The sequence below is a fragment of the Phalacrocorax carbo genome, chromosome 1, assembly GCF_963921805.1.
Source record: "Phalacrocorax carbo chromosome 1, bPhaCar2.1, whole genome shotgun sequence".
Taxonomy (NCBI): Eukaryota; Metazoa; Chordata; class Aves; order Suliformes; family Phalacrocoracidae; genus Phalacrocorax; species Phalacrocorax carbo.
The window spans coordinates 84,221,140-84,248,720 of NC_087513.1; the positions used below are offsets into that span (position 1 = coordinate 84,221,140).

General features: G+C 46.2%; 1 protein-coding gene across 1 annotated transcript; it reads right to left on the reverse strand.

Moving 5' to 3' along the window:
- Positions 1–6,426: 6,426 nt before the first annotated feature.
- On the reverse strand, positions 6,427–17,877 carry LOC104046098 (solute carrier family 2, facilitated glucose transporter member 3). The gene is made up of 10 exons (XM_064463050.1): positions 17,529–17,877; positions 14,406–14,501; positions 12,872–13,032; positions 12,345–12,585; positions 12,014–12,176; positions 11,136–11,323; positions 10,658–10,762; positions 10,132–10,233; positions 9,675–9,878; positions 6,427–9,163 (listed from the first exon to the last, which is right to left on the reverse strand). Exons 1-10 carry the CDS (start codon positions 17,541–17,543, stop codon positions 8,954–8,956), a joined length of 1,485 nt encoding a protein of 494 aa, XP_064319120.1. The 5' UTR covers positions 17,544–17,877; the 3' UTR covers positions 6,427–8,953.
- Between the last annotated feature and the right edge of the window lie 9,704 nt (positions 17,878–27,581).

Sequence of the window (27,581 nt, forward strand, 5' to 3'; positions counted from 1 at the left end):
ATGCCTTAGCCTTAGAAGCTGAGGTACTCAAAGCCTTCCTTGCAACATTCTGTAGAAGCAAAGCCTTCTCCCAGATCTCCAAACATATCATAATGGTTTAGAAAGTTGAGGGATAGCCAGGAGGGGAGCAGCAACAGGCTTAGTACTGCTTAGAGAACCTGGATATATCATAATGTGGGGAATTGGATAGGCTACACCTCAAAGCTGGGATACACCTGATGCTGCTGAAAGAATTGCCTGATGTATTTATGAGGTTAGTCTTCCATCTGTCATCCCTGACAGCTGGAAAAAAGGCAACATTGTGCCCAACTGTAGGGAAAGCAAGCAGGATGACTCGGGGAACTCCAGACCAGCCATCCTTAGTAGCAGTATGTCCTCCCAGTGCCAAACATGCGAAGGACAAAAATGTAATCAGGACAGGTTGATACTGGTTTACCAAGGGAAAGCTGACTGCCTTGCAAAATGAAAGGAGTGGCTGTATGGTTTAGGGGAGAGTGGTTGGTGTAATACATGTTGACTTGAGTTACGTTGTAGGTACTGTCTCCCACGGCATACTTCTTTGGAAGTGAGGGGGAGGTATGGCAGCAAACTACTGCTCAGCATACTGGGAAATGGGAAGATGTAAAATATCCCATTGAATAAGAATTACACCACCGGTAGACTAGCTCTTCCAAATTCCATGTGGGCGTTCTGACAACACGACATTGCCCAAGAGTGCCCTGGGCAACCCATCACACTCTTCAACACCCTGACACAGGGTAGAACACAGCAGAAAGAATAAGCATAGCACCTACGCCAGCTGAGTGTCTATTAAAATATTTTGTAGCCCAGAAGGTTGAATGGAAGGCAGAGGAAAAGCTAGATAAACTATACAAAGCCATAACCAACTGACCAAATATTAGCAGATTTCCCCCAATCTTTTCATGAGCAATGTCTAGAAATGGAAGAAGTATCCCACATCTATTGCCACCACATACTTCTGATGTTCTGCTGATGTACATCTACTAAATTTTGTTTTTCTTGAACATGTAGGATACATTTGTCCATAAAACATTTGGCAGCCGCATGAGGCTAGAGGATACGTGAATGGAGAATTCATAACCAGGGAGACAGAGCGAGGAAGAAAGGCTTCGCTCTAGCTTCAGCTCATACATAATGGTCATGGGCTATTCCTTAAGAAAAATCCAGTAGTGCATCTATCTAGGCACAAACTGCTGGGCCCACTAGCCTGTTCTCGTGGGACAGCAAGCAGGATGCTTCAGTTCGGAAGGCAGGAACTAAGCAGGTCACACAGGCTAACTAGCATTTTGCTGTGTAGTGGGGTTTGGAAAGGCTAGAGCAATACTGGAAGAGGTGGGTCAGATGCTGTGAGGTAGAAGGGCAAAAAAGCAGCCTGCCAGTATCTGCAGGTTAGTATGGACCTGGAATGGCTGGAAATGGGACCCTACTGGTCCATTTTCTGACCCACATGTCAGGGTACTTCAGAGAATAAGGCACTGTTGTTTGCTTACAGCAAAGAAACCCTGTATTCAGATTTCTGTCCCAGTCCACTAAGAATGAGGACCTGGCATTAAAGGCACAGACAAGAAATATGGAGAGGAGAAAGCTTATGGCTCCCAGTTCTAGGATGATCAAGGTAGACTGGAAAACCCCAGGTAGCAGGAATATTTTAGATGAACATTTGATTTTAAAGGCAAATGGGAAGAAGGACAGAGCAGAGTGATGACAAAGCCTCCTCCAATGTTGAGACCTCCCCACAATTCACTCATAAAACCCCACCACCTGTCCCTCTTAAGCTTCCCTTCCAGAAACGCCATTTTCTTCTTTATGATCAGCAAAGATCTAGCTGCTAAGAACTCATGTCCAGTCCCTCCTTACCCCGAGACACTGCTCCTTCTCTGCCCATGAGACTATTGCTTACACCACAGCATTGAACACTAACAGTGCAGTGTTGGCCCTAGGGCTGGAAGGGATGGTAATGGGCCACATGCAGCTGGTCTTCATGTCTTTCAGTGTGATTTATTCCTCTGTTGTCTCATTTACCTCCTCCAAGAGGACATTGGCACCCTTCAGTCTCCAGAGTTCTGGAAAAAAAGAGGCACAAACAGTCCTGAGAGTTTCATACCTGTCCATCAAGATTTCATTGTATATCTAGGGGGCAGACAGGGGACATAATTTCAGATTATGTTATTTCAAAAAAATGGGAGAGATAGAAAGTCTGGTTTAAAACCAGAAACATCTTCTATCCCAACTACCTTGGACTGCACATATAATGCCCTACCTTGAGCAAGTAATTAAGCACATTGCATGTGTGCGAACAAAGTGTTCACACCCACAAACCACACATCAGATATTTTTCTAGCTAAGAAGAAAGACTTGACCTCTAATATGAGCCTAAACCGGATTTTGAAGTGTTGGTGGGAAGCCACTTCAAACAAAGTTATCATGGCTATGCTTCAAAACCTTCCTGGGATCACCCAGTTCTGAGAGCCTGGGAGCAGGGGACACATCACCTTTGGCTCCCAGACCTTCCCAGTCAACCAGCAACTCCTGCAGCCCTTTGCACGGGCACCTGCCCATCATTTCTTCCTGGCTGCAGCACTTAATAGACATTTTTAATGCCCTCTTTCAAGCAAGAAGAACCCCAAATGTTTGGACCAAGAGGTGAGGTCCCACTGCTAGGAAGACTGTGGTTCTGAAATAGCTATTTGTTTCAGCTGTAAAAGGTTCTTATGGGCATTCACAGTGGAGAGGACACCTGTATTTCACTTTCTGTCAAGAACCAATGACCTCCTGCCTGTGAGTCATAAGCTACCAGACTCCTATGAGGCTTCATGTTATTTTGCATGACCTCAAGGGCCTGTACTTTGGTGCTGTGGCTGTCACCTTTCTACCACACATTCTCTTCGGTCTTTCTCACTCTCTCACTGCTTCTGTCAAAGTTCATACTCCTCTGTCTCAGACCCTGTTCTACCTTCTCACACTTCTGAATTCCTCACCTTCTAGATCTTGGGGTTTTTTTTTAGCTTGCATCTCATTCCTCCTTTTCCTGGAGGTCAGCAACCTACCGTTCTCTTTTTCCTGGTTGCTTCAGCACATCCTCATAATCTTCACTGTTTCCCTTCTGTATTCAGCCTTCTACAGGCTCTTCCATACATTGCAAACTTCTCCAGCCACACTGCTGCATACATACCCCTTCACACCTTCATCCTCTCCTGGCTTTGCATCCCTATGCTTTACTCAGTGGAAAATCATTCTGATGACTCTGTCTTAAACCTTGTGGCTCTTTAAGTCATAGACTTACATCATAGTCTAGACTCAAAGCAGAGCTATGAGGTTAAGACATGTCACTGAAAGCTTTGATCAATATCAGAGAGAGCACTTTGAAAGAAATTAACAAAGCAGAGGGGAATAGAGATATTCCAGACCCTAAAGTATTTAATGTATGAATACAAGTTAAAAACAAGATAATATACAGTCTGGGTGACAATAGCAGTTGGTGACAGGAATATAAAGGAAGCAATAAACATCTGAGTAATTGATAGCAAATTTGTTCATGATGGAGAAGAGAAGAAAAGAGGATGAAACAGAGACCAGAGCAGAGATGAAAGACTGAGTGATGTTTGATCAGGTTGATCACTGCATGGATGACTGATTATTTGTTCACTACATGATCTGCAATGGTCCCACACTTTATGCTACAGTGACTAGGGCACCAATGTGACTGCCTTACACAAATTCATGTGACCATTTGCTAAACAAAAAAATGGTTGTGCAACACAAACAGAAAACAGACCTAGCAGGTCAGTCATGTGTCTTTCAGACATGCTGAAGCTGTGTCTCATCAAGAAGGAAAAGACAATTCTTGTAAACACTGTGTATTTCAGTATTTCAGTGTATTTCAGTGCGTAGAAACAAGGTTTACCACAACAAGTGAATTGTTTAAAAATTTACACAGCTTCTTCCACCAGACATGGCATAGTTTTAAGTAGCACCAATTAAACTGTGTTAACAATATATTTTAGGAAACAAGGTACTCTTCTTTCCTAGTCTAAGCAAGCCTAATTTCCTCAAGTGCTCTCTCCTCCCAGCAGCATACTATGAGGACAACTGTCTCTTGTCTGGTATCTCACATTGTAAAGACAGGGCCAGGCTAAAGCGTAAGCATGACAGACCAGAGCCACGTACCCCAGGTTTTCCAGTAAGCGTCTCACATGTCTTCAAAAAGTCCTTCTCAAAGTGAAGAAAACCTTGGAACCATGTTGTTGGTCTGGTCTGCAGAAAGCCTGGGGAGAAAAGAAAACAACCAACAAACAAAAAAAACACCAGTCAGGGAGGTGTAAATTTTCTGTGCAACTCCATGTGTGTTTGACCTACCTGATGGCAGGACCTTTCTCATTACATGTACAGCAGGAGAAAAGGTTGTAGTGAGACACCTCCTCCCACTGCTCCATCATGGCCCCACAACAATGGCATAAGCAGAGTGTCCACACCTTCCTTCCCCTCAAACGAAAGAAATGATGGTGCAGCCCCCCAGCAAGCTAGCAAATGTCCCTTCTTTGAGGGCTACTTAGCAGCTTTGCTTGGAGGTAAAACTGCACCACTACTTTGACTCTCACCCAGGTACGTTCCCAAAGGAGAAGCATCCCCATGATATCCCCAGCTGCTGATATATCTGGAACTTAAAGAGGACACAAAAGCAGATATAAAGGTTTGTGCACAGGGCATGCAGCAGTAAAATTTACCTCCAATAAATGTTTTTTCACATTTCTTCTCATGGATATTAACTGCTTTGCTTGTTTGGTACACAAATATGTTATCAGAAATAACACATGCAAAGAGTGACAAATGGTGCAGTGATATTGTGACACTCTATTATGCTCCAGCCTTTAAATGGCACTGAAACCTTTGATGTGGTTGATGTCACCTGCGATTCTTAGGGATCTTATCTTGCCCACTCAGCAGTGGTTTCTCTCCTAGAAGGGTTCTCCAGAGATCTAGTCACACACAACCCAGGGCCTTCCAGTTCCAAGGACACATCAAGACATTCCATGCCATTTGGGATTTTTCTGGTGGTAACACCTCTGCCAACTGCTGCTCAGATGTGAATGCACTGGAATAGAGATGGCATCCAGAGTGGGCAGAGATGGAGTTCATGCCAGGTCTGGACAATAGCATGACATCTGAGAAGGTGCTAAGAAACTCACAAGTTTTGTAATGTAGGCTGTTGGGCAGAGAGAGGAAGTGGCAAAGGGAGGGGAGTTCCTCCAAGACTTATTCTCTGATTAAATTTTCACTTCCTCCATTATCACATTCTCCTTTTGTACTCCCTTTCTCCCTTCTATTTCAGATCCAGTTAGGGATACAGGCTTGGGGAGTTCTGTTTCCCACCAGAGGCAATGCTTTACCAGCTCTGAGTATACCCAAGAGGCAATGTGGGATATTAGCAGAAAGCCCACTGCAGTTAAACTTTAATCTCACACACGACTCTAGGGGCTAGCTTGCTTTTCAGAGGCCTGTGCAATGCTTTGAAGATCTCTGTAAGTGCCTTGCACACCACAAGCCAGAGCACAGTTCTGTGGGTAGTCTCAAATAAATACCTGTCCAAGCTAGCTCTCCCATCCCTAGAGTTGAATGACACTTGTGTGGGATTCACAGCAGCAGTAAGAACTGCCTGCATGCTCGCTTGAATTGTGATGAGCAGTTTCAGCTGAAAACAACACATCTTCAACCATTCAAACTATTTAATTGCAAGCAGCTTTTCCTTTAAGCTTCCTTACAGTTTTCAGAAATAACCATATCTAAAACACTGATTCCCCAAGTTTATCACAAAAAACTATACAAAATGTTAATTTAGGGCTCAGTGAATCACGTGCTTTGGCCGTGAATGATTTTGCTCTTATTTGTTCCCATTTTGACAAAAGAACAGAAGTGTTAGAGTTAAGTCTGACCTAGATATGCTTGAGTTTAGATGGCCAAGTTGGTTTTTTTTCAGCTCAGCCACAGAGTTGAAAAACAATCATACACAGCTTAGCCTGGAGCACTCCCCAACTCTGAGGTTGGTTGCATAGCAAATTTTGCAAAACACTTGTCTGAGCTAGGAACATGCAGCAGTCAGTAATGTCAGGTTTCAGAAAGCCTGTACTGGCTCTGTGTTATGCAAGCAAAAGGATTTGGGGAAACAAGTGCCAGAGAAGTACATCTTTTTAGCTTCTACGGCATAGTGGTAAGGGAATTAAATATATGCATGGAGGCTGAAAGAAATAGTCATTTCCCCTAAAATGAAATGGCAAATCCAGGATGCTGGGCTAGCCAAAAAGGTTGCAGGGCAGAAGCTGGGGACATTCCAAGATACAGACCCAGGCTGTGATAAAGGAGTAAGAAACAGAAGACTTACAGGGTAAATGTAAAATCCAAACCAGATACTTTAGTTCTATAGTTTTTATTTTAAAAACAGGAAACAACCACATTAATAAGCCTATAAAACCCATCCAAAATATTCACAATGCTGTTACAGAAAAAAAGAGATACCATGTGAGAAATTACCTAGACATTTCAGTCCAAGCCAACACACATCTCTGATGCAAAGCTCTTATGCACAGCTGTAGGGGAAATTCTAACATACAGATGCCCATACAGAAATGTCTTGTCTGGAAGTGCTGGAGGGTCAGAGGAAGGGTACAAGAATCTGTATAAGTGAGCCAAAATATGGAAGTCATATATAATACATCTGAGATTAAATATCTGACACGGAAGCCCGATTATGATGGAAGCTAGGGGAAACTGGATGTAATAGGACCACATTGCACAAAGCTGGAGTATTTCAAATGAAGTCACAGGAAGTATTTCCCAGCAGCAGTTTTACTGATCTTTGCAACTGTTTCTCATTAGGGAAGGTAGAAATGTCATAACTAGTTACTGAAAATGCCAGATACATGCCCCCAGAATATACAATAGGAACATCTCTGACCTGCTCTGAAGCAGCATGTTATCAAGAAAGCTTGAGCTGTCCATGCAAGAACAATTTTGCTGCCATTCCTGCCTTTCTGCCTTTTACCCACCTTGGAATTTGTGGGCCTGCATCTCTTCTAGGATATCCATCAATGAACTCCAGCATGAGTTTGCAGGTAGACCTGAGTTTTATCAAGCCCAAAACACAGATCTTAAGAGCAGAAGTTTAAACCTGGCCTACCTCTGTGCTACATTTAGATAGCTTGTGCAGGTCTGGAGACACAGGCCTGGAGTCTCTCTTGCCAGAGTGTGGTAGTCAGTGAAGCAAAGCTCCCACCCCTTGACTCCAAGTATACATGCTACTTTTTGCCTTCCTAAACTGAAGGGTGCTAGCTTAGCAGCAAGGGTAGGTGTATATATACATACCCTGGATCACCTAGCAGTATGACAAGCTGAGAGATCATTTACTCATGTACAATTACTGTCTGCCATATCCCTTTCAAGAGGGGCACTATCACAGAGCTGTACACAGCACACTGGTGAGCATCAACATCATGCAGACCTTCCAGAGAGGACACATGGGGCAAAACATCTGGCCTGCAACCAATCAGTGGACTGAGCACTACAGACATTTCACACTGGTATGCTACCAAGTTCCAGTAGCTCTGGTCTCTAGTCCTGCATCTTTACCTTTAAGAACTTAACACATGCCATAACTGACCATGCCGGAGTCCAGAAGGGTCATTGTTACATGCCTCTAATATTTATAAAAACAATTGCTAAGAAAACACAGCTTTGGAAAATAATTTTTATCCTCACACCTTAAAGTAACAATCTGCAAATTTCAGACCTTCTGACCTATTAGAACACAGCAGAGAAGCCCCCCAAAAAAAATAAAGAGAAGGAAGGAAAAGTTACTTTCTGGTTTGCAATCACCACCCTCAATCATCCCATACAATGCTTAACCATAACTGAAAATATAAGCTAACACCCATTTGCTGCAATACCACACTTTCCATGCAACACTTGGGAACAATAGTTAAAACTGCCACCAAAAAAAATCCCAAATAAGAGATTTTGTTGGACAACCAACCATACTTCTCACTTGTATGCAATTCTCTGAATTTCTTTCCAGAGGGTACAAATAACTTAAAGGTGATGTGCATAATTGGCTCTGTTGTACATACCATCCAAAATGCCCGATCTCCTGTTTAGTACCACATTTCTCCTTTACAGTCTTATTGCACTTCCGGTCTACAGCATCTTTTGTTAGAATAGCTATTTCTCTTAAACATCTTCAATTTCATCTGTACATTTTTGTACACCATTAAAAAAATAAATATCTAGAAAGTGACATACAAATAAATAAACTCAAGTAAAAGTATGCTTTCAGTCTGTCTATACAAAAAAATAAAAGAGCAGGAAAAATATCGACGTAACTTGGTCCCCTTTTTCCTGAGGCTAAAATAAAGTGCACACTGGAGAGAAAAAAGCAAGGAGATGGCTTTTTGGTAGGCTTGTTAAGTTCCAGTGTAACACTGCACACACGCACACAGAGTGGACTCAAAGGGCCAGGGACTTGTTTAGTGGGTCACTTCAACTCACTACAAAAATAGTAAGTTAGATTCAAAAACATATGGTCACCACGTGCATTTAGTATGTTAACCCCAAACAGCAATTACAGGTGAGAAAAGCAAAAGAACATATTTTTTTTGTTGTTCTGAACAGCTCTTCTCTGTTCTCCTGATGTTTGTGACAGGGAAGATGGGATTATTTTTGCCAAGTGCCATGTGCCTTCCAGTACTTGAAAATGGGATCACCCATATCAGATTTGCTTAATGCTGGTAAGCCTGGCAAAATGGTGAGGATGTGGGTGCAAAGAAGAAAATAGCAGCAATTGAGGGGGGGGGAAAAAATGTCCCAGTTCTCATGGTTTTCTTTGCTCATTCCTTTAATGACTCCTTAAGCATGTAAGAGTCGAAGAAGGGGTGTGTCATGAATCTTAGGCAACTTCTTTGTCAGGCTGTATGCTGTTCAGCTCCACCATGGGGTTCTTCTCTACAGGTGATGTGGGGCTGGCTCGTCCTTCAAAGCCCCTGGAGATGTCTTCAAAAGTCCTGCCCTTGGTCTCCGGCACTTTGAAGAATGTGAAGACAAAGAAGATGACCAGGAAAACAAGGAAGATGAGGAAAACATAGGAGCCACATAGTTTCTGCAGGGAGAACAAAAGCAGGAAGTTTTTGTCTGAAAAAGCTCACAAACCTAAGTGTAAGGTCATTTAGAATTTTGACCTGTTAACAGCAAACACCTTTCAACAATGGCCTTACTGACTTTTTCAACACAGCTTTTTTTTCTTAAAATGAAATCAGGTTCCTGTGGGCTTCTGAAATGCTTTTATGTTCATTGGGTCACCAAAATTGAGATTTGATGGGCTAATTAAGATGGCTCTTCCAACTATTTGTAAGCCACAGGCAGTTAAGACAGCAGAATACAAAGTGAGCCACAACACTCAACCTTCAGTAACAATCAAAAGCATAAATCAGGGACCTCTGGAAGACTGACCAGCCCTCTGCTTGAAGTACAGAGAACTTCAAGGAAAGATCAGGTTGTTAAGGGTCATACAGTCATGTTTTGGAGTCTCCAGGGACAGAGATTCTACAACCACTCTGCACACCTATTCCAATGCTGCAGCACTCACAGTGCTTTGCAAGCTGGGTCCTTACCTCTGCATAAGGGAAGAGCATTCCCACCAAGAAATTAGAGGTCCAGTTGGAACAACCAGCCACTGCCATGGCTGCAGGCCGTGGGCCCTGGCTGAAGAGTTCTGCCACGATGAACCAGGGGATAGGGCCAGGGCCAATTTCAAAAAGAGCCACAAAGCCAAAAGTGGCAACAATGCTGATGTATCTGATCCACTCCACAACATCCTGTGAGGGAACAAAATGTGATCAGCTGCAATTTTGAGGCAAACCGGGCACAACACAACACCATCTCCAGTGCCACAACTTCCTCTGTGAACACTGTGAGACAGATTCACAGTTAGGAAGTTGTGATCTCCACTGCACACTCAGGTCTAGCCCCAGCTGTACCTGCCTACAGGGTAGAATTGCAGGGCAAGGCAGGTGTACAGTTTTATAGGTCCCTTGCTGGGGTCAGCCTGGACAACACTTAATTACTCACCTTCAGAGCTAAAGCGATGGTCATAAGAATAGCACACACAGCCATTCCACCCAAGCCAACTAAATGGAGGGTCCTGCGTCCTGCACGTTCCACCAGGAACAGCTAGAAACATGGCAGGAGGAAAAAAAACTGTGATTTTGGCAGCAAGAGCAGAAAAAGCTCCCTTGCTCAGTGTGCCCTGCACCTCTTATCTGACTGTAGACCTCAGTGCCAGTGATGATCTCAGTGCAGATCACCAGGCTGCTCCATCCTTGGCATGAGTTTTTTTTCTCTGGTTCTTGCTCCTGCCTTCTCTCATCATTCTTTTCCCCTGTGCACAACTTTTCACCCTCCCCTTCTTCTAAAATAGTAACAATAGCTCTTTTTCTCCCCTCCTCTCCTCCACAGTGCATTCTTTTCTTTGCTCTTACAGGCCACTGCCTAGCCCAATGCTTTGCCACAGCCTGGCTACTTGTCCGTAGCCACATCTCCCAAGAAAGCTCAGGCCGACAAGTTACCTCTCACCATAAGGCTCTGTTCCACTTACCGACAAAACAGTGAAGACAGTGTTTACCACACCAGCTCCAATGGTGGCATACACAGGCTGTGTGATACCAGCTCTTTCAAAAATCCCTGTAGAATAATAGAATACCTGGGAAGAGAAGCAGAAGTTGGACATGTCACATTTCCAGTGTTTGAAAGCATGCCTCTTGTTCCCTGCCTAAGAGCTTGCAGGCCCAACAAGGAGTTTCTAGGAAGCACTCAACAGTAGAGAACAGTATGCTTCCAGTCAAGGTTCATTCACTTGATGCAAGACTGCAATGTCTTGCTGGAGTGTGTATGGGAAAAGTGAAAGCCAATATAATCTCCATTTTAGCAATCTCTGCAGTTATCACAGAACAGCAACCACCAGCCAAAGTGCAAAAAGGGGTGTTTGGAAACACTGTTCTCTCAACATTAGCGGCAAGTGCAAGTGTAGCCAGAGATAAGGGAGGCCTAACAGATGGGACAGTAAGATAACTCACAGCATTGATGCCCGAGAGCTGTTGGGAAAGCTGCAGCATGATGGCAATGATAATGGCTTGGCGGTAGTTTGGAGAACGGAAGAGTTCTAGCACAGTAGCTTTCTTTTCCTGGGACATCTTAGCACTCTCTTCTTTCATCTCCAGGATGTCTTGAGACACATCTTGTGTACCACGGAGCTTCTGGAGAACTGGAAGGAAGAATAAATATACATATCATTTTTATTTTATATATATAATGTATTATAAATATATAATACACACACAGCCAGTAGGTTCCCCCCACTCTGCCCTGCTATTTCAGGCAGGGCACCCTGGGAACACTGGACCACCAGTCAGTCAGCATTTGGGCCTGCTGCCTGGGAAAGACTGAGCCTCTACATGCAGCCTTGCTCATCTTTTTTCAACGCAGAGGTTGGTGCTGGGATCAGTACAGAAACCAGGCCCAGGCCCTACCCATGTTACTTGATCCCCAAATTTACATTTGATCTCTAATTCTGTTCCCATGCTTGCCAGAGCTGACTCCAACCCTCTGCAGTAGGAGAGGGAAACACCCTCCAAGCACCCTGTTCAATGTCAGCCTATTTCCTGCCTTTCAGGAAAGGCTGACAAGAGCTGCAGCAGCTGGGCCTGCTACATCCCACCAGGCCAGGTGCCACCCCTCATGTCTTAATCCCACCTGGAGTGTCTGTTGGGATGCCAGGTTTCTCAAACTTCCTGGCACTGGTGCAACCTGAAGGATGGGAGGGTAGGCATGGTGCCCTCTGGGAGTCACACCCTGATGCACCACAGGCTCCAGAGTCAGTCCTGGTCTCCCACTCAAGTTCAGTGCAGGCTGGGAGCCAGAATACAGCTGTGCCACTTCAGAGATGAGTTCTTACCTGCTTGTGCTTTCTCTTCTTCCATCTTGTTGATCAACAGAAAACGAGGGCTCTCCGGGCAGAAAAGAAGAGCCACACACTGCAGGATTGCTGGGAGAACTGTGAACCCCAAAAGCAGTGGCCAAAGTGCTTCAGTCCCCATGATTCCTTCCAGACCAAAGATCTACAGCAAAAATTGGGGAGTAATAGTGATTTAAATACTCAGATTCCACACCCCACACCAGTGAGTATGACCGGACCACATATCACACCTGATGGCAAGTGCTGCCCACATCACCCACCCCCAGCCCCCCTTTCCCCTGAGCGCAGGATCAGGTTGTATCAAGCCTACCTGGGCCACCAGGATGCCCACAACAATGCCCAGCTGGTTAAGGGTGCCAAAGGCTCCACGAAGGCTGGTAGGTGAGACCTCACTGATGTACATGGGCACAAAGCCAGTGCAGAGACCACAGAAGAGGCCAATAATGAAGCGGCCAATGATCAGCATCTCTACTGACTTTGCCATCTTGGAGAAGGCCATGAGAGCACCACCAGCAAAGGCCAAGACATTCACCAGTAGCATGGAGTTCCTCCTGCCAGGGTAAAGATGTCAAGACTGAGCTCAAACTGGCAATACATTTGGAAAAATCACTGGGAGAAGGGTAAACCCACACATGACCTCCCAGTCTCAGGGCTGGGAGAAGAAATGGGTAATTCCCATTCAGCTCCTACATTGGCCTCCAACCCTCTCTTTTTGTAGCCCAGACATTCTTGCTTCCTCCCCAGCCTCCTCCTCCTCCTCCCTTCCTCTCACCTCCCCACACTCCACTGTGGAAGGGAAAAATTCCCCAATGGTTTGGATCCCTCTTTCCAACTTACCTGCCAAATCTGTTGACAAACAGGCTGACTGAGAAGGAGCCAATCATACCTCCTACCGAGAAGATAGCCACAGAAAGGGACCACAGAGAGGTGAGGAGCTCTGGGGAGACAACTTCCCCATTCCGTTCTGACAAGGTTCTGTTGAAGAACCTCTGGATGATCTGCAAGAGAAACCAGGTCAGGACAGAGTTACAATCTAGGGGGAGACATTTTGCACTGGGGAGACAGGAGATTACTTCAGTTTTCATGGAGGTAAGCAGCAAGGATAGACCTTAAAAATTCAGTAGTTAGCAACAAGTTAAACAAGGGGAAGAGGAGGGTGCAGAAAGAGGAACTTTCATTGAGAAGTTCAGTAGGTGGTAGCCGTATGATGAAGAAGAAATTGCTTCACTGAACATGGGGTGGTGGGCCAATGATGATTAAGGAAAACAGGCTTATCTTCTGAATGTTTCTGGATTACATGAGCACTGGTGGTGCTTGCAGGGCAGGTGCAAGACAGCTGGAAGTGAGAGGGAACAAGAAAACATGATCAGAGAATGAAAGAGAACACTTCTGGTAATACCAGAACTCTGGGAGCAGGGACAGGCTTTCCAGGATGGAAATACTTTAAGAGAGACAAAGTTTCACTGAGGTAAGCCTGAAGGACTGCAGCATTATGCAAAACAATCCTTCACTGTCCCATGGGGATGTGACAGGGCTGTGTTGCTAATTTCCAAGGTATCCTCTTTGACAGTGAGGGATGTTCTACAACAGCCAAGTGGGGCATGGCCTCAGAGTGTCTGCCCCCAGCAGATGGCAGCAGGACATTAGCTAGGGAGAACCCCCTGCCTCCCACCCCACCCCCCAACATGTGATATGACATCTATTCCCGGAGACAGGGTGGATGTGGTATTGGTGACTCAGTTCCTGAGAGAGAGGAACCATCTTATAGTTAACAAGAAAACCACATTTCTTGAGTTTTTTTTTTTCCCATCTCTTCTTTTCCTTCTTAGGCTACAGTCATGAGATTATTTGGTCAGAGTGCCCCAGTCACAACCCTTTTACAAGCACTGAATCTATACTTAATACAAGGAATGAATAAACAAATAAAGAAGCCCCAGATGGTCCCTGAGATAAACTAAGCTAGAGCAACTGTAATCCTTACCAAACCTCAACTGTTTTCTGCATGCTGCTCTTTACATTTCTTCTGCCATGGCTGGTTTGTTCTGCCTCAAAACTTAAGTGGCTCACATTCCTCCATGCACCAAATACAGACCTACCAGGAAATGGCAGTTGGACGCCTCCTGCCCTAGCCAACCCTCTTCACTCCTAATTAAGAGAGCTGGCCTCTCTGCTTGCTCTCTCTCCACCCCAAAACTTTGCCCTTCCTGTCCATTGTTGTAGTGGAGAGGGGGTTTTCAATGTCTTCTTTCCTTGACTTAAAACAGAACAAAATTGTTAGCTGCTTGGGAGACAGCTCCTCTCCTTTCTGCACCTTTGTTTTCTCATCAGCCCCTCAATTCATACCATCTCCCCAACTCATTCTCCCCCTCACCTTCTCAGGAGCATTGATGACACCAGTGTTGTACCCAAACTGGAGAGATCCAATGGCAGCAATGGAAACAGCATAGATAAGGGGTGCTGTGATTTTCTGAGGAAAGAGAGAGAAAACATTTTAAGTTAATTTGGTTATTCATGATTTCCACACAACTTGAGTTTCTCTTCAGCATAAACAGCAGCTGCAGCTCATAGGTGCCACATGCAAGTGTGCCAAGGGCAGGGAATGGGCTTTCATCCAGCAAGAGTGGGTACCAGTAACAGAGACCCTGGAAAAGAAGATGCAACTGTACACTATGACGAGAAGTAGGAGGGCCTGTTAGAACCTCCCCTTTATCATCTTCTGACCTTCATCAACTATTCTCAGCTCATTGGTAATGAATACACTGGCTGCATTAGTGGCTGTTATTTTGGGTTGATCTGCTTTACAGAAAAGCTTTTGCTGATCTCTGGCATGTCATGAAACAAGGGTCTGACTCTTCCCCATGCCAGCTGACAAGTTCCCATAAATTGAGTCTCAGATCTGCCCAAGAGCTATACTGGCAGTCACTCCTAACAGTTAAAACATGCACTCTTCAGCAACAGGCCTGCTTTTCCCAGGCTAGAGCTTCCCAACTCTGCCCCAGGGCACCTGGCATGGCAGCCTGCCTCACGAAGGCAGTGGCAGTGTTGCCAACCTTCCCATTTATTTTTCTTGATGGTGTGGTAATACTTTGTATTTTAAACGAAGCACAGACCCTGGACTTTTGAGTATGTGTATATTTATTAAAATAAAATAAGAAACCGCTGAGCCCTCAGAGCCATAGAGGAAGCTTGAAGGTCCACCCTCAGAAGTCCCACAGATAGAAATCTAAGTGTCAGTGAAAAGCATCTGACATTTTCTACATTTTTAAAGCTTGTGGCATTTAAGCCAGCTCTGTGTCAGGGAGGTGCGGGAAGCAGGTAACTTGGGAGTTGGCACTTAGATGACCAGTGCTTGAGTTGGCATAATTTGGAAAGACCATATTTCTGTCTCAGGAGGGATTGTAAGCTTTTCAAAAAATATAACAGTCCCTTTTCCAAGGCTTTCCAGTTACTGTCCTAAGGCTGGCAGGGGAGAGAAGTACTCCATGGGGCCTGCTGTCACAGGTCTTCCAGTCTCATCTTCTGGCTCTGCTCCAGGAACAAGGGCTCCCAATGCTGCCAAAAATTTTTGCCAATAAGCTTCTGCCAGTGCTCAGACCACCTTTACCAATCTTTCAAGCCAAGCATGTAGGTGCTTCTGGCCTGCACAACCCTCACACAACTACAAGTTACACCCCAGTAAACAGAAACTGGGGAAATTACTCTCAGGCATGGCTTCCCCCACCTACAGCACATAAATGTCTCAGAATGAGCTCTCTTCCTGACGAGGTTAGTAACGGAGACAAAGGGGACATGGTCCTTCTCTTGCAGGGAGCAGATGATTCTCAAAGCAGCATCCACACCTGAACACACCCTACACCCGAGGCAGTCTAGGCCTTCTCCATGCTACCTGTGACCGCTCCCTCATTTTTGTCGCAAGGAAATTTGGCACAGAACCACAAGAACACAGCTCTTTCAAAGCACCTGAATGCCTGTAAAAGGGCATTAAGACATCTATCTAAGCACTTTTAGGACTCCAGGCCAGGTTGTCCCTAGCCAGCAGGGATAACAAAACTGAGGACAAAACCCCGCGCTCTCCACATTTCCACAGTGACTCAACACAAGATCATCTTTCTACCCAGGGCTCTGCTTTGTCATGGCCTGCAGTGGTCACAGCTGGCCTTTTTCTTCTGGGTGCAGCAGGGACTCAGGGTACCTGCTTTGTGGTACCCCTTACCTACAGGGTAGGTATATAAACTATAAGGAGGTTAGTTCTTCTACCCTCTTTCATACTCCCTTCTCCTAGCTGTTGCCTACTATTTATCTCCTACCCAGTCTCATACCACCCTAGACATCACACTGCTTGACACATCCCCTCCAGTGAGCCAGACTGTGATCTAATGTATGGATCATTTGTTACTGCTGGAAGTGCCTCACTTCCCAAAAGGCAAACAGGGCGTTCAGAAATAGTACAGCTACACCACCAACACACACACACACAGACACCATTCAAAGACTCAAGGCTGAAATCTGTACACCAGCAAGGAACTCAAACCACCACCTCTCCCTCTGACCACAAGCATCAGCAGCGTTCATTATCCAGGAGATGCTTCTCACCAGTCCACCCCCACCCCCCTCAACCTCCTTCACCGACTGGAACCTCAGAGAAGTACAACTTGTTGAACCCAGCCCTGCTCTGAGCGACCTTGACCAAATGCTCTCCTTCCCTCTGCCACAGCTTCTCACGCTACCCGCATCTCCCATCAATATGGCGGTGAGGTCCGCGGGCTCCCCCGATTCTGCTGTTCCTGGGTAACTGTAATCCCCTGGCATTGTGAACCAGGACCAGCTGAATATTCGCTGTCTCTTTCCCTCATGCCCGCCCGCTTTTCCCCCTTGACACATCCAGACACACGCAGTCATTAGCTCACTCAGCTGCTGCACGGCTTACTCGGAGCTGCAGATGAACCATGGTACCGACAAAGGCTCTGTCCCCTGCTCTCCAAATGGGAGAGGGGAAGGGATATGCTTTGTTTTCTTCTTGAAATTTTAAAACACCTTTATTATAAGCTATACCACCCCAAAAACGCCTTAAAGAGTAATCACCCTTTTAGCATCATGAATCCCGAGACAAACTAGTACTGCTCTGCCAGCAAAATGAACCTCGTGATCAATACACTAAAACACGGAGAGCATCATGTGGACCATCGGGCCACAGGCAACGAAAACGAATCAATCTCACGACCTGCAACAACCCCTCCCGAGCAGCCCATGCCCCCCGCCGCCGCGAACCGCGGCTGCGGCCTGCCGGCACCTCCGCCGCACCCAGCTTCACCGCCACCAGCGGACACCCGGTGGCACCGGACGGCAAGGCGGCGATGAATCCCGACCAGCCACCGGTCGCGACCGCACACCCCCCCCCCTCCAAGTCCCCCGGGCGTCCCCTCACACCGGCCGCAAAGCTGCCGGAGGGGGGGGGGGGGGGGGGGCGGGGAAGAAATCCGCGCTCCCTCTCTACCTTTTTGGCATCCATCGCCGGCGACGAACGACGAGCTCCCGGGGACCGGCTGCCGAACGGCTGCCCCAGCTAACGGAACGCGCGAGGCGGCGCCTCCGCTCCCCGCTCACACCCACGCCACGCGGCTGCCCCAAGCCCTACGCGAGCTCACGCCTTCGCCCCGCAGAGGCCCGGGGATTTATGGCCTCTGTTTCGGGTGGGGGGCTGGTGGGAGGGGCCGGGGAGGAGCTCCCCGGCGTCCCGTAATTACAAGGAAAAAAACCTAAAACGGAGCGTGTGAGCTTTCTGACTGCAACTGACATCAGCGGCCTTCCGCCGGCGTGCGTGCGGCGCAGCCGGGCCGCCATGGTGGGCGGCAGGCGGCCGGGGGGGCGGGCCGCGGCTCCACCGCCCAGCGCCGGGGAGAGGTGACAGCGTGGAGGGGAAGTGTTTACACACGTTTGAAGCCAGGCAAATGTCAGCTAATGGTAGAATATACGGCTGATGGGCGTGAAGGGAGCTGCACGGCATAAAGCTGCTTTCGACCCGGAGTTTATGAGCAGCGAGGCAGGCAGGGACGGGCGGGGAGGCAGGCGCACACATAGCACGGGCAGAAGCCTCAAGTCAAACGCCATCCTCCCTGATTGCCTTTCCCACCGCCCAGAGCTGTGGATGAGGCACGGCTCTAGATAACTGGCTTTGGGTGGTTTTTGGTTTTGTGTTTTGGGTTTTTTTTTTTTGCTTGGTTGTTCTTTTGGGTTTGTTTTTGTTGTTTTTAATATATTTTTCCTACAAAGCTAGAATCTATGGGGGCAAAGCTTGAGTTGTGATTCTACAGCTGCACGTACTTCCAGATTTGTTCCCTTTCAACCAAACTGCGCTACTGTGCTTCATATTTATATGTTGCCCATCCTTCAGGTCAAAACAATTGCCAAACTCTTCGAGGAGAGTAGTAAAGAGTTGTGCTTTGAACTTCAGGCAAAACCACTGTCAAACAACAAAAGGCTTCACTGAATTAAGAATCTGCCAGGCATTTTGACTACAGAAAACGGCAACAGCTCAGAGCTGGGGCTGGGCACAGGGACAGAGGGAGAAAGTTGTTTTATGCCAGATTTTCGTTGCTAGGAAAATTATCTTGGGACCAGCTATCGCTTTCGTCACCAGATTCTGAGGAACTGGAACGATTACATTTTAATTTAACTTCTGTTTATTTGGCATGGTCGCCTGACCACACATAACTGGAAATTTGCGGGTCAAATGGGGTAGCACTTGGCCACTTGACTTGCGCCCTTCAGTAGGTATTTCTGTGGTGGTGTTAACAGAGCAACAGTTGTATAAAAGGGCAAGGGAAGCCTGCACAGTCCTCTTTCTTAGGCTATGTGATAAAAGCTCATTTGCACACCCACAAAGGAGCACAGAGAGACAATGGCAGGAAAAGGACCACAAATAACACCCTCCCCCAGCTACTCCCAGGCCCATCACAAGATCCATCAACACATCAAAGGCCCCATTTTCACATGCCCAGAGGAGCAGAGGGGCACAATGCCAGGTGGTGACCGAAATTACGGACTGAGAGGAAGTGACACCCTGCCTGGGCCTGCCCCTCCCAGGGCTGTCCCAGGAGAGCCATCAGCCCCATTGTCCCGGTGTGAAACCCATCATGAAGAGTCTAGGGCTGCAGCATCTTTCAGGCGGGGGAGAGGGGGGCTCCCGCGTACAGGAGCACCGGAGGCATTACAGGATGCAGGGGAAGAGCATTTTGGGATTGCAGAGGACTTACTGTGGGATGTTAAGGGGAGGAATCAAAGAGGGGAAAGGGGGGGCATAAGGAGAAAAAAGGGGCCAGTTGCATATAAACTGTTGGCTGGCCAGCACACGTGTCCAGCCTTGCCCTACACTTGATCAGCACAGTCTGTCAGTACTGTGTCCAGTTTTGGCACCGCCAGTTTAAGAAGGACAGGGCAAGGACTTGAGAAAGTCCAGCAGAAAGCTACCAAGATGATCAGGGGACTGGAGCATCTCTCTTATGAGGAAAGGCTGAGACACCTGAGTCTGTTCAGTCTGGAGAAGAGAAGACTGAGTGGGGATCTTATCAATACTTATAAATACCTGAAGGGCTGGTGTCAAGAGGATGGGGCTGGGCTCTTTTCAGTGGTGCCCAATGACAGGACAAGGGGCAATGGGCACAAGTTGGAACACAGGAAGTTCCACTTAAACATGAGAAAAAACTTCTTTACTGTGAGGGTGACAGCAGTGGCACAGGCTGCCCAGAGAGGATGTGGAGTCCACTTCCCTGGACACATTCAGAACCCGCCTGCATGCGTTCCTGTGCCCCCTGCTCTAGGTGTCCCTGCTCAAGCAGGGGGGTTGGACAAGATGATCTCCAGAGGTCCCTTCCAACCCCTGCCGTTCTGTGATTCTGTTATTAAATTGTATTTCTAATTCTGTTCCTGGGTGAGGTACTCTTCTATGTGGGGGTGGGGTGATGTGGTGTGTATGGAGGCCTGTGTGCCCATTGGGGCAGTAAGTGCAAGCATGCAGGTGAGGCTGTGAGTACTAGTAAAAATCCAGCTGGACCAGCCAGCAAGCAGGTGAAGTGTCCTGGGGGGGTGGGGGGGTGGGGGGTGGCTGTAAGGGAAGGACTGCCTATCAGAGGGACCAGGACAGTCCCAGTCAGCTGCCGGAGAGACCATGAGGTCTGAGAGGACACACTGGTGTCTGTGTCTCTAAGGATGAGGCCATGGCAGGTTGGCTACTGGAGGGACCAGGGGAGTCCTGGCCAGCTGTGCACGTGCATGTGCTTGTGTGTGTGTGAGTGATGGAGTCTGTACCAGCAACAGGAGTGGGGCTGCAGCCTTGGGGTCTCATATGCCCAGGTGCCAGCAACTGGGGAGACTGGGATTTGGGGACAGCTGAGTGTCTGAGCCCAGCTCCTGGAAGGATCCACCCTATGCGTGTGTATATACCCATATGTACATAAATATATATTTCCCATTACTGGACTGCCATCCTGCTCACTCTGGGAGGGGAACAGGATGAAGCCATTGGTACTGTTTGTGTTTGTGTAAATGCTCTGTGTCTCTGTGTAGGTCTGTGTGGTGGCCGTGTGTATATGTGGTGTATATGTGTGTTTGTGTGCATGTGTCTACTGAGAATATCCCAAAGTCAGGATAACAAGATACATACTCAGCCTTGCTACTAGTTGCACCTGGAAGCAAGGAGCTGTGGCAGCCTTGCCTCTATCAGGCTGCCAGACCCAACCCTAATTCCCTAACATTCTTTGTTTGAGTAATCTTGGCTCACATTTGTTTTCCTGTTTCTTAGCTTATTTTCCTTTTCTTTACAAGCGTACCAAACTCAACCTTGAATCTGATCACCCAGCTGTCTCAAACCCTGGCATTAGCTCTGGAAATATTCATTTACTGGTGAGCATGGGAAGTTGCCGTATTTGAGGAGGCTCTAAGCATATCCAAATTTCAGAGGCAATCTCCAGACTGTGAAAAGCATTCTTCTGAAATGGCCTCATTCCTAGCTTATTCTTGACCCACATGACTCTGTTTTAAGTGCTGAGCAATCCAAACTTCAAGATTAAATTAAATATATAGGTAGCTTCCAGTCCAATGTAGAAGCAATAAGAGTTTAGCTGAAAAATCAGATCTCTAGCACATGATGCAGAACACAGTGGGTGGCACTGCCTTATCTTTACTGAGCTGGTAGAGTAAACAGTAGTGAGGAAGAGACACAAGTTCAAAATGCATCACTGAAAACCAAATTTCCCTAAGGAATGTGGGGAAAATACCCCACCCTTCCATTTCAGTTAGCTTTGTCCCAGTCTGAATTCATCTGCCAGTGCTCAAATATTTAAATTTGAAGTTTTGCATCAGACCCTATTCCTCCCAAGTATCAGTTTTGTTTCTGTCCTGGGACACACACATACCTTCCACATCACAGATAATTCTTCTGAAGATCATCTGTTGGGGGACTTACCATAATACCTCCTTAGCAGATTTATCTGATACTGCACCAACTAAAACTACCTAGTAATTTTGTGAATATAATACTTGTGTATTATTCAAAGTGCATTAACTGCACTAGGATGGAAGCCCACTGCAGGTTGCCTGTGGCCAGCCAGACTTAAGGTTTCTAAAGGAAGGGCCAGGCAGAACCGGCCCCACGTAGAACTTGATGCTGGTTGCCCCACATTAAACACCAGTATCCTGGACACAGAGCTATGGGGATTGGGAAAGGCCTATCTTTTGCTTAACAAATTTTTTCTTTTTAGCTTTGAGAACACTTGCATGTCTAAACTAGTGCATGCCAACTAACATTTAATTTCCAGGGAACTTATATTTTCAGAGGAAAGTTGTTTTAATCAGAGAATGCCTATTAAGCATTAAGAAAGAGCCCCAACAACAGGCAAGCCTGTTCTTACCTTAATTTATCCTAGAGGCTGGAGCTGGCAAGTGACCCCACCTTACTGTAGCTTTTTGAAAACATCAATGGAGCTCCAACAGGTATATTTCTCTCGCAAACACATGTCATATATACAAGGCCTTGGCTCAGGGGACAAACTGGGAGAAGGCACAATAAATTGGATGGTAAAGAAAAAAAATTATCTTGTCCATTCCTCCGCAGCCTAATGGGAACAGAGACTGATCAACAGAGACTGATCAACCACAGGGTCATCATTCTGCTATCCAAGTTCCTGGCAAGCTATATTTCACCTTACACTAGGTGTTTTGTCATATCTGCCCAACTTTCAGTTCAGTGGTGCTGCCCCATATCATGAAGCTCTTCCCAGTCTCTCTCTTTCACAAGTTTAGTGAATCTTTCTCGTGTTTCTTATTATTTTGCCTGGAGAGCAAATTCTTCAGAGATAAGAGGAGCAGGGATAAGGCGGATTATTATGCAGTGTTTGCCTTGAGAGATGGTTTTGTGCTTTTCTGTTTGTTGTGTTTATAACAAAAGAGCATTCAGAACAAAGGAGAGAGAATGAGAGCCAGCATGGGCCAGATGCTTCCCCCACAAGCCATGAGTAACTTCCATTGTTGAGAGGTGCTGAGAGGAGTGGGAAAAAGGTTGCAAAGATAAAGGAAAAAAACCCGAGATGATGGGTGGAGAGTAGGTTGGCCCATAGACAACAGGCGGTTGAGAGAGAGAGAGGAGAACCAATGGAGAAACAGAAGGCAAAAACAAAAAGCAAACAAGAGGCATAATGAGGCAAAGAAAGAAAGCACTAAAACAAATTAGAAGGGCGAGGCAGAGGAATAAAAGAGAAAAGGAAGGAAAAGGCAGCAGCAAAGTACCAGAGGAAAAGGTGAGCAGATAGAAAAGATGAACAGAAACAGAGAGAGGTACAGGAGGAAACTGCAGAATTACCCAACTGGGAGAGCACAGACACAGCACTGTAGAGATCATGGCATTAAACCAAAGTCGCCTTTAACCTTTGCCCTCTACCATGGTGAAATGTAGGTTGGAGATCTGAAAACTTTATTAATTAACCTAGTAAATTAATCAAATCACTGAAGCAAAAAGTTTTTTAATATTTTAAAAATCATTTGCAAAGGGGAAGTAACCTTTGTAGATTCTACAGAAACCAGCACTCTGGAGAGTAAACCACAAGCAGTAGCATCATATTGAAAATTCTGTTTCCTGTATGTATCTTGGTGCTACGCGAGAGACGTGACAACCCCAGAAAGTTATCTAAGGTTCCTATAACACTTCTCTTCTTTTGCTCTGATTGGAAAAAGACTCCTGCCCAGCATCTAGGCCACAAGCCTACTTTTTCCTGATTGATGTTGCCTGCATAACAGGCTTTCTAGTGAAGAGAGGAGCTATGTATCTATGCATTTGCCTTTTTCTTGTGCTATCTATTTATCTTGTTTTATTCTAATATTGGTTCACATCTAAGAATAGCAATAATGAGGTACGTTTATGTGATTCATAGACAATGCTGTAAATATCTTGTTTCCATAAGCAACTGCCCTTCTTATGATCTCTCTCAGTTTCTGCCTTCTGGAATGTACAGGCAACAGGTGAACTATATCTGAAACTGCCCCTAAGCCCATGTCCCAGTGCTGACTGGGATGCTGCAGCAGCTGGGGAGGTGGAGGCACCAGCAGAGCTGTGTTGGAAGCTCAGGAGTGAGCTAGCAGGACACTGCAGGGCAGGAGTGAGAGGCTTTGGCCAAAATAGATGTGGTGAGGTTTTCTTTATATATCAGCCACTGCATCTTGCCATGGTTTTCTCCACCCTGAGCAAGAAACTGCATGTGAAGGGGTATGTAAGAAGACAACCTGGCTAACGAAGTTCAATTAAAAACCATCAGCATAAGTAGAGAAAAAAAATATTGTACCAAGGAGTAAAATTACAAAGAGAATTTCCTAGCAAAGTCCTGAGCGCCAGCATTAGCAACAGGAAAATACACCCAGTTCAGGACAGTGGTTGGGCTGGGGGTCAGCTCAAGAAGAGGCCTGGAGAGGCACAGTAGGTATGGGATACAGGAAATCAGGGTTGCTATTCAGCTGAGACCTCAGATGACTCTCCCCTCTTCTTCCCGAGGGCTGAACAGCACATGCATAAAAACTGGGTTGTTTTTGATGAGTGTTCACAAAACTAACTTTTACTTCATAGTTCTCAAGAAAATATTATTGTCAGATGGAAAAAATATTATTTCTTAAGGCGGGGAAACAATTTTTCTCTGGAAGACATAAAAAGAATTCCTCTTTGGTATGTGCAGGGCACCGTGCCAGCCTGACAAAGGATGATGGGAAGTTTGACGAATTCAGCTAGACAATGTTCTCTAGCTGCTTAACCAGCTGCAGTGTTTCAAGCACACAGATACCAATCAGAAAGCATAGGCTTCCTCACAGCAACATTTTATGCGTAGCCTGGTCAATCCAGCAGCCATGCAATAGGTGCTGGGGCATGCTGCCTGCTGGCACATGAAGCCAGTCTGGGCCTGCACACCATGGCATGGGGTGGAGGCATCTCACCAGTGTAAGCTACCTTATCTCACGTCCCTATTTAGGCATACTTCTCATACCCCAACATTAGTAAGAGAAAACTACATGGCACAGCCAGCACATAAACATACAGTATACAGGGTCGAACCCACCCACTATACATACACACTCCCCAGCAAATACACACATTGGACATATATATATTGACACAAAAGGTCAGACACAGAAACACACTAACATAACTGGGCACAAGCAGAGCTGCAGATTCACAAACTCTGCTTCTGGAGGAATTTCTCATGCCATATCCTGCTCCCAGGTACCCGCCTGAATCACGCTATATTTTCCAGCAATGGCCTGCAGTGGGAATGGGAGCAGAGACAGTGAAAATGGCTCACTGAAATCACATGTGATTACAGCACTGGGATTCACAGGAAAGAAGCAAAGCCCCTGGCTGACTCATCTCCACTCCCTTCACTGTTGTAATCTAAAATTAGCTGCTGTTGAGCTGGAAACACTCAGGCAGCAGGATTTGAGCCTCTCCCTATGGAGGCTTGTTTCACCTCCTGGGCCAACAATGGCTAAGCCAGCCTAACACACAGGGGTTTATCACTCCTCTCCCAGCAGGAGATGCTCTGAGCTGCCCTGTGGCAGTGCTTCCCTCTCCCCCTCCACATACAGCACCCCACACTTGCTCCTCAGTAGCAAGGAGCACAAGGACCAGCTGACACAGGACAAGAAAGATGGCAATGTGAAGAGTTCTCCAAAACACTGCACTCTGCTCCTGTGCTGAGATCCAGGAGGAGCAGATGAGGAAAGATGAGAATAAGCCCATCTTTAGGAAGAGGTGCCTTATGCAGCCAGTCCCACTCTGTATTGCCAGCAGGGTCAGCTGCCAGAAGGGGCAGGAGGGATCCTGGCATACATTGTCATCATCTCATTCTGGCAGTTCTGCTCCGCCCCACTTTGGAAACCGAGTGCCAGCAAGCCAGGGTGGGCATCTCCCCTAAACCACCTCCTTATTTTATACAGACTCTTTTCAGGGGAATACCACACATTTTCTGATTCATTATTTCTTTTTGTGTCTCTTCCTCAGCCTCATTCCTCACCTTCCACTTATGTCACCCTGCTCATACTAACCCATCTGGCTCTTGCATTGCTCCCTCTGGGTGCTCCACACACCCTTCATCCTCCCCCAAGATCATTTCTGCATCCTTTCATGGCTCACTTCTACTCCTACACACACATGTGTCTGCTTGCCCGTCCGTGGCCCTCATCTTTTTGAAAACTAGAGTGGTTACATTCACCTAGCCTAGCTGTGCAAGGATGCTGTGTACGCAGCTACTCAGGTGTGCTTCTGTGGACAGGTGAAGGATTCTCCAGGGCCACATTACACTTGCAATTCTGTATAAAACGTTCATATCTGAGTAACTTCATGTGCTGATACATAAACAGATATGCTATGTGTGCTATTGCATGCCTGTACAAATACTAGCATGTCTGAGATTATCAGTGCAGGAATTCATAATATTAAAATGTGTACATATGTATTACTTTGTCATATATATATGCACATGCTTTTATCTCTGAGCATACACTTAAATATCTAAAGATATTTGCACACATGCTGCTTCGTACATACAAAGGTATGTACATATGCACATGTTCATATGAATGATACACAATATATAGCTGTATTTTCATTTGTGCTTGCTTGCATTAGTGTGTCTACAATATTTGTTTATATGAAAGCATTTCTGTGTACCAGTATTCCCCATTTGAAAGCCTATATTTTTATTGTTTATTTCTACTGGGCACAGTTAGTCCAAAACCAAACATTAACTTTCACATTCACATTAGCATTCACCTTAACTAAAATAATAGCAAAATAAAATCCTACACAGAAACTCCTGTAGGTAATGAAAGAGGGCTTTTTCTTAGTATTTTATTGTGCAAAAAATATCACTGTTTGCAGTGATAAGGCCTCAAACCTGGAAGAAAAGAGAACTTGAACAGTAGAGATAAGAGTTTTGTTGAAAGCATTAAGAAACTTAACACTAACGCTACTGAGCAAATCCTCAAAAGAAATCTGTACTTTTCCAACAAGATGTGAAGGGCAATACTTTTAATATTTTACATCACCATTTGCAACAGGGTAGGCCACAACTGCTCTTCTGCACAGCTATGTTTTGCTTTACACTTAAGTGCAAGGAGAGGTCCTTGGTACTCCCCAGTGGCAACTCCCAGCAGAGGCTGCTGTGGGAATTGCACAGGCGCTGTGGCTGCTGTGTCCGAGGCCTCTCCCAAAGAAAGCTTTGGAAATTAGAGAGGTCAGTCTTCTGGTCACAGTCCTGGCTGCACGGCTCCCTCCTTCCAATCCACAATACTCCAGCGAAAGTCCTCCCCCAAACTATTTTGTTTGCCCCCAAACAGCTCTCACTGTGGCTCTGTTTCTCAGTAAGGAACAGGCCAGCTGCTGAAAGGTCAGGGACTCCTTCAAGAATAGGCTTAGAGGCAGAGGTGGTTTAAATATCTTCTGTACTGAGAAGCTTCAGATTTGAGTCACCCAGAGGTAACACACATTGTGGGACCACTGGGAAGAAACAGGCTGAAGACTGCTCTGTGGCTTTTGGTCTATGATAGCAGCTTCATAAAGCGTTGTTCCAACAGGGGCTTCACTCCTGGAGACATTCCTTCAAGGGACTGGGGTGGATTTACATGTATGTAGTGCACAGAAAACACCAACACTGTTGGCTCTGACCCTGCTGTTATCTGCCTGAGCAGACAGGGAGTGGACAGTGGGGATGAGCTGTTCATGCCACAGCTCCAGGTAGGTCTGAGGTGGTGTTCACAGGGGAAGCCATCACACATCTTTCCAGGAGGGAAAGTGCTTGGCCTCAGGTCAGTGCTTCTGCACAGATTTGTTCCAGTTTAATTGACCAGGTGGGAACAGGGTGCACTTTGTTTGAAAGAGATTGTACTCCCGAATTAGCTCTCCCGCCAAGTCTGTTATTGCTCTGCAAACAATGTGAGTATGGGGAAATGGACCTGGGAAAGCAGAGACTGGATGCATGAGGAAGAGTGTAGATTCCTCAGTTGATGACACAGATAA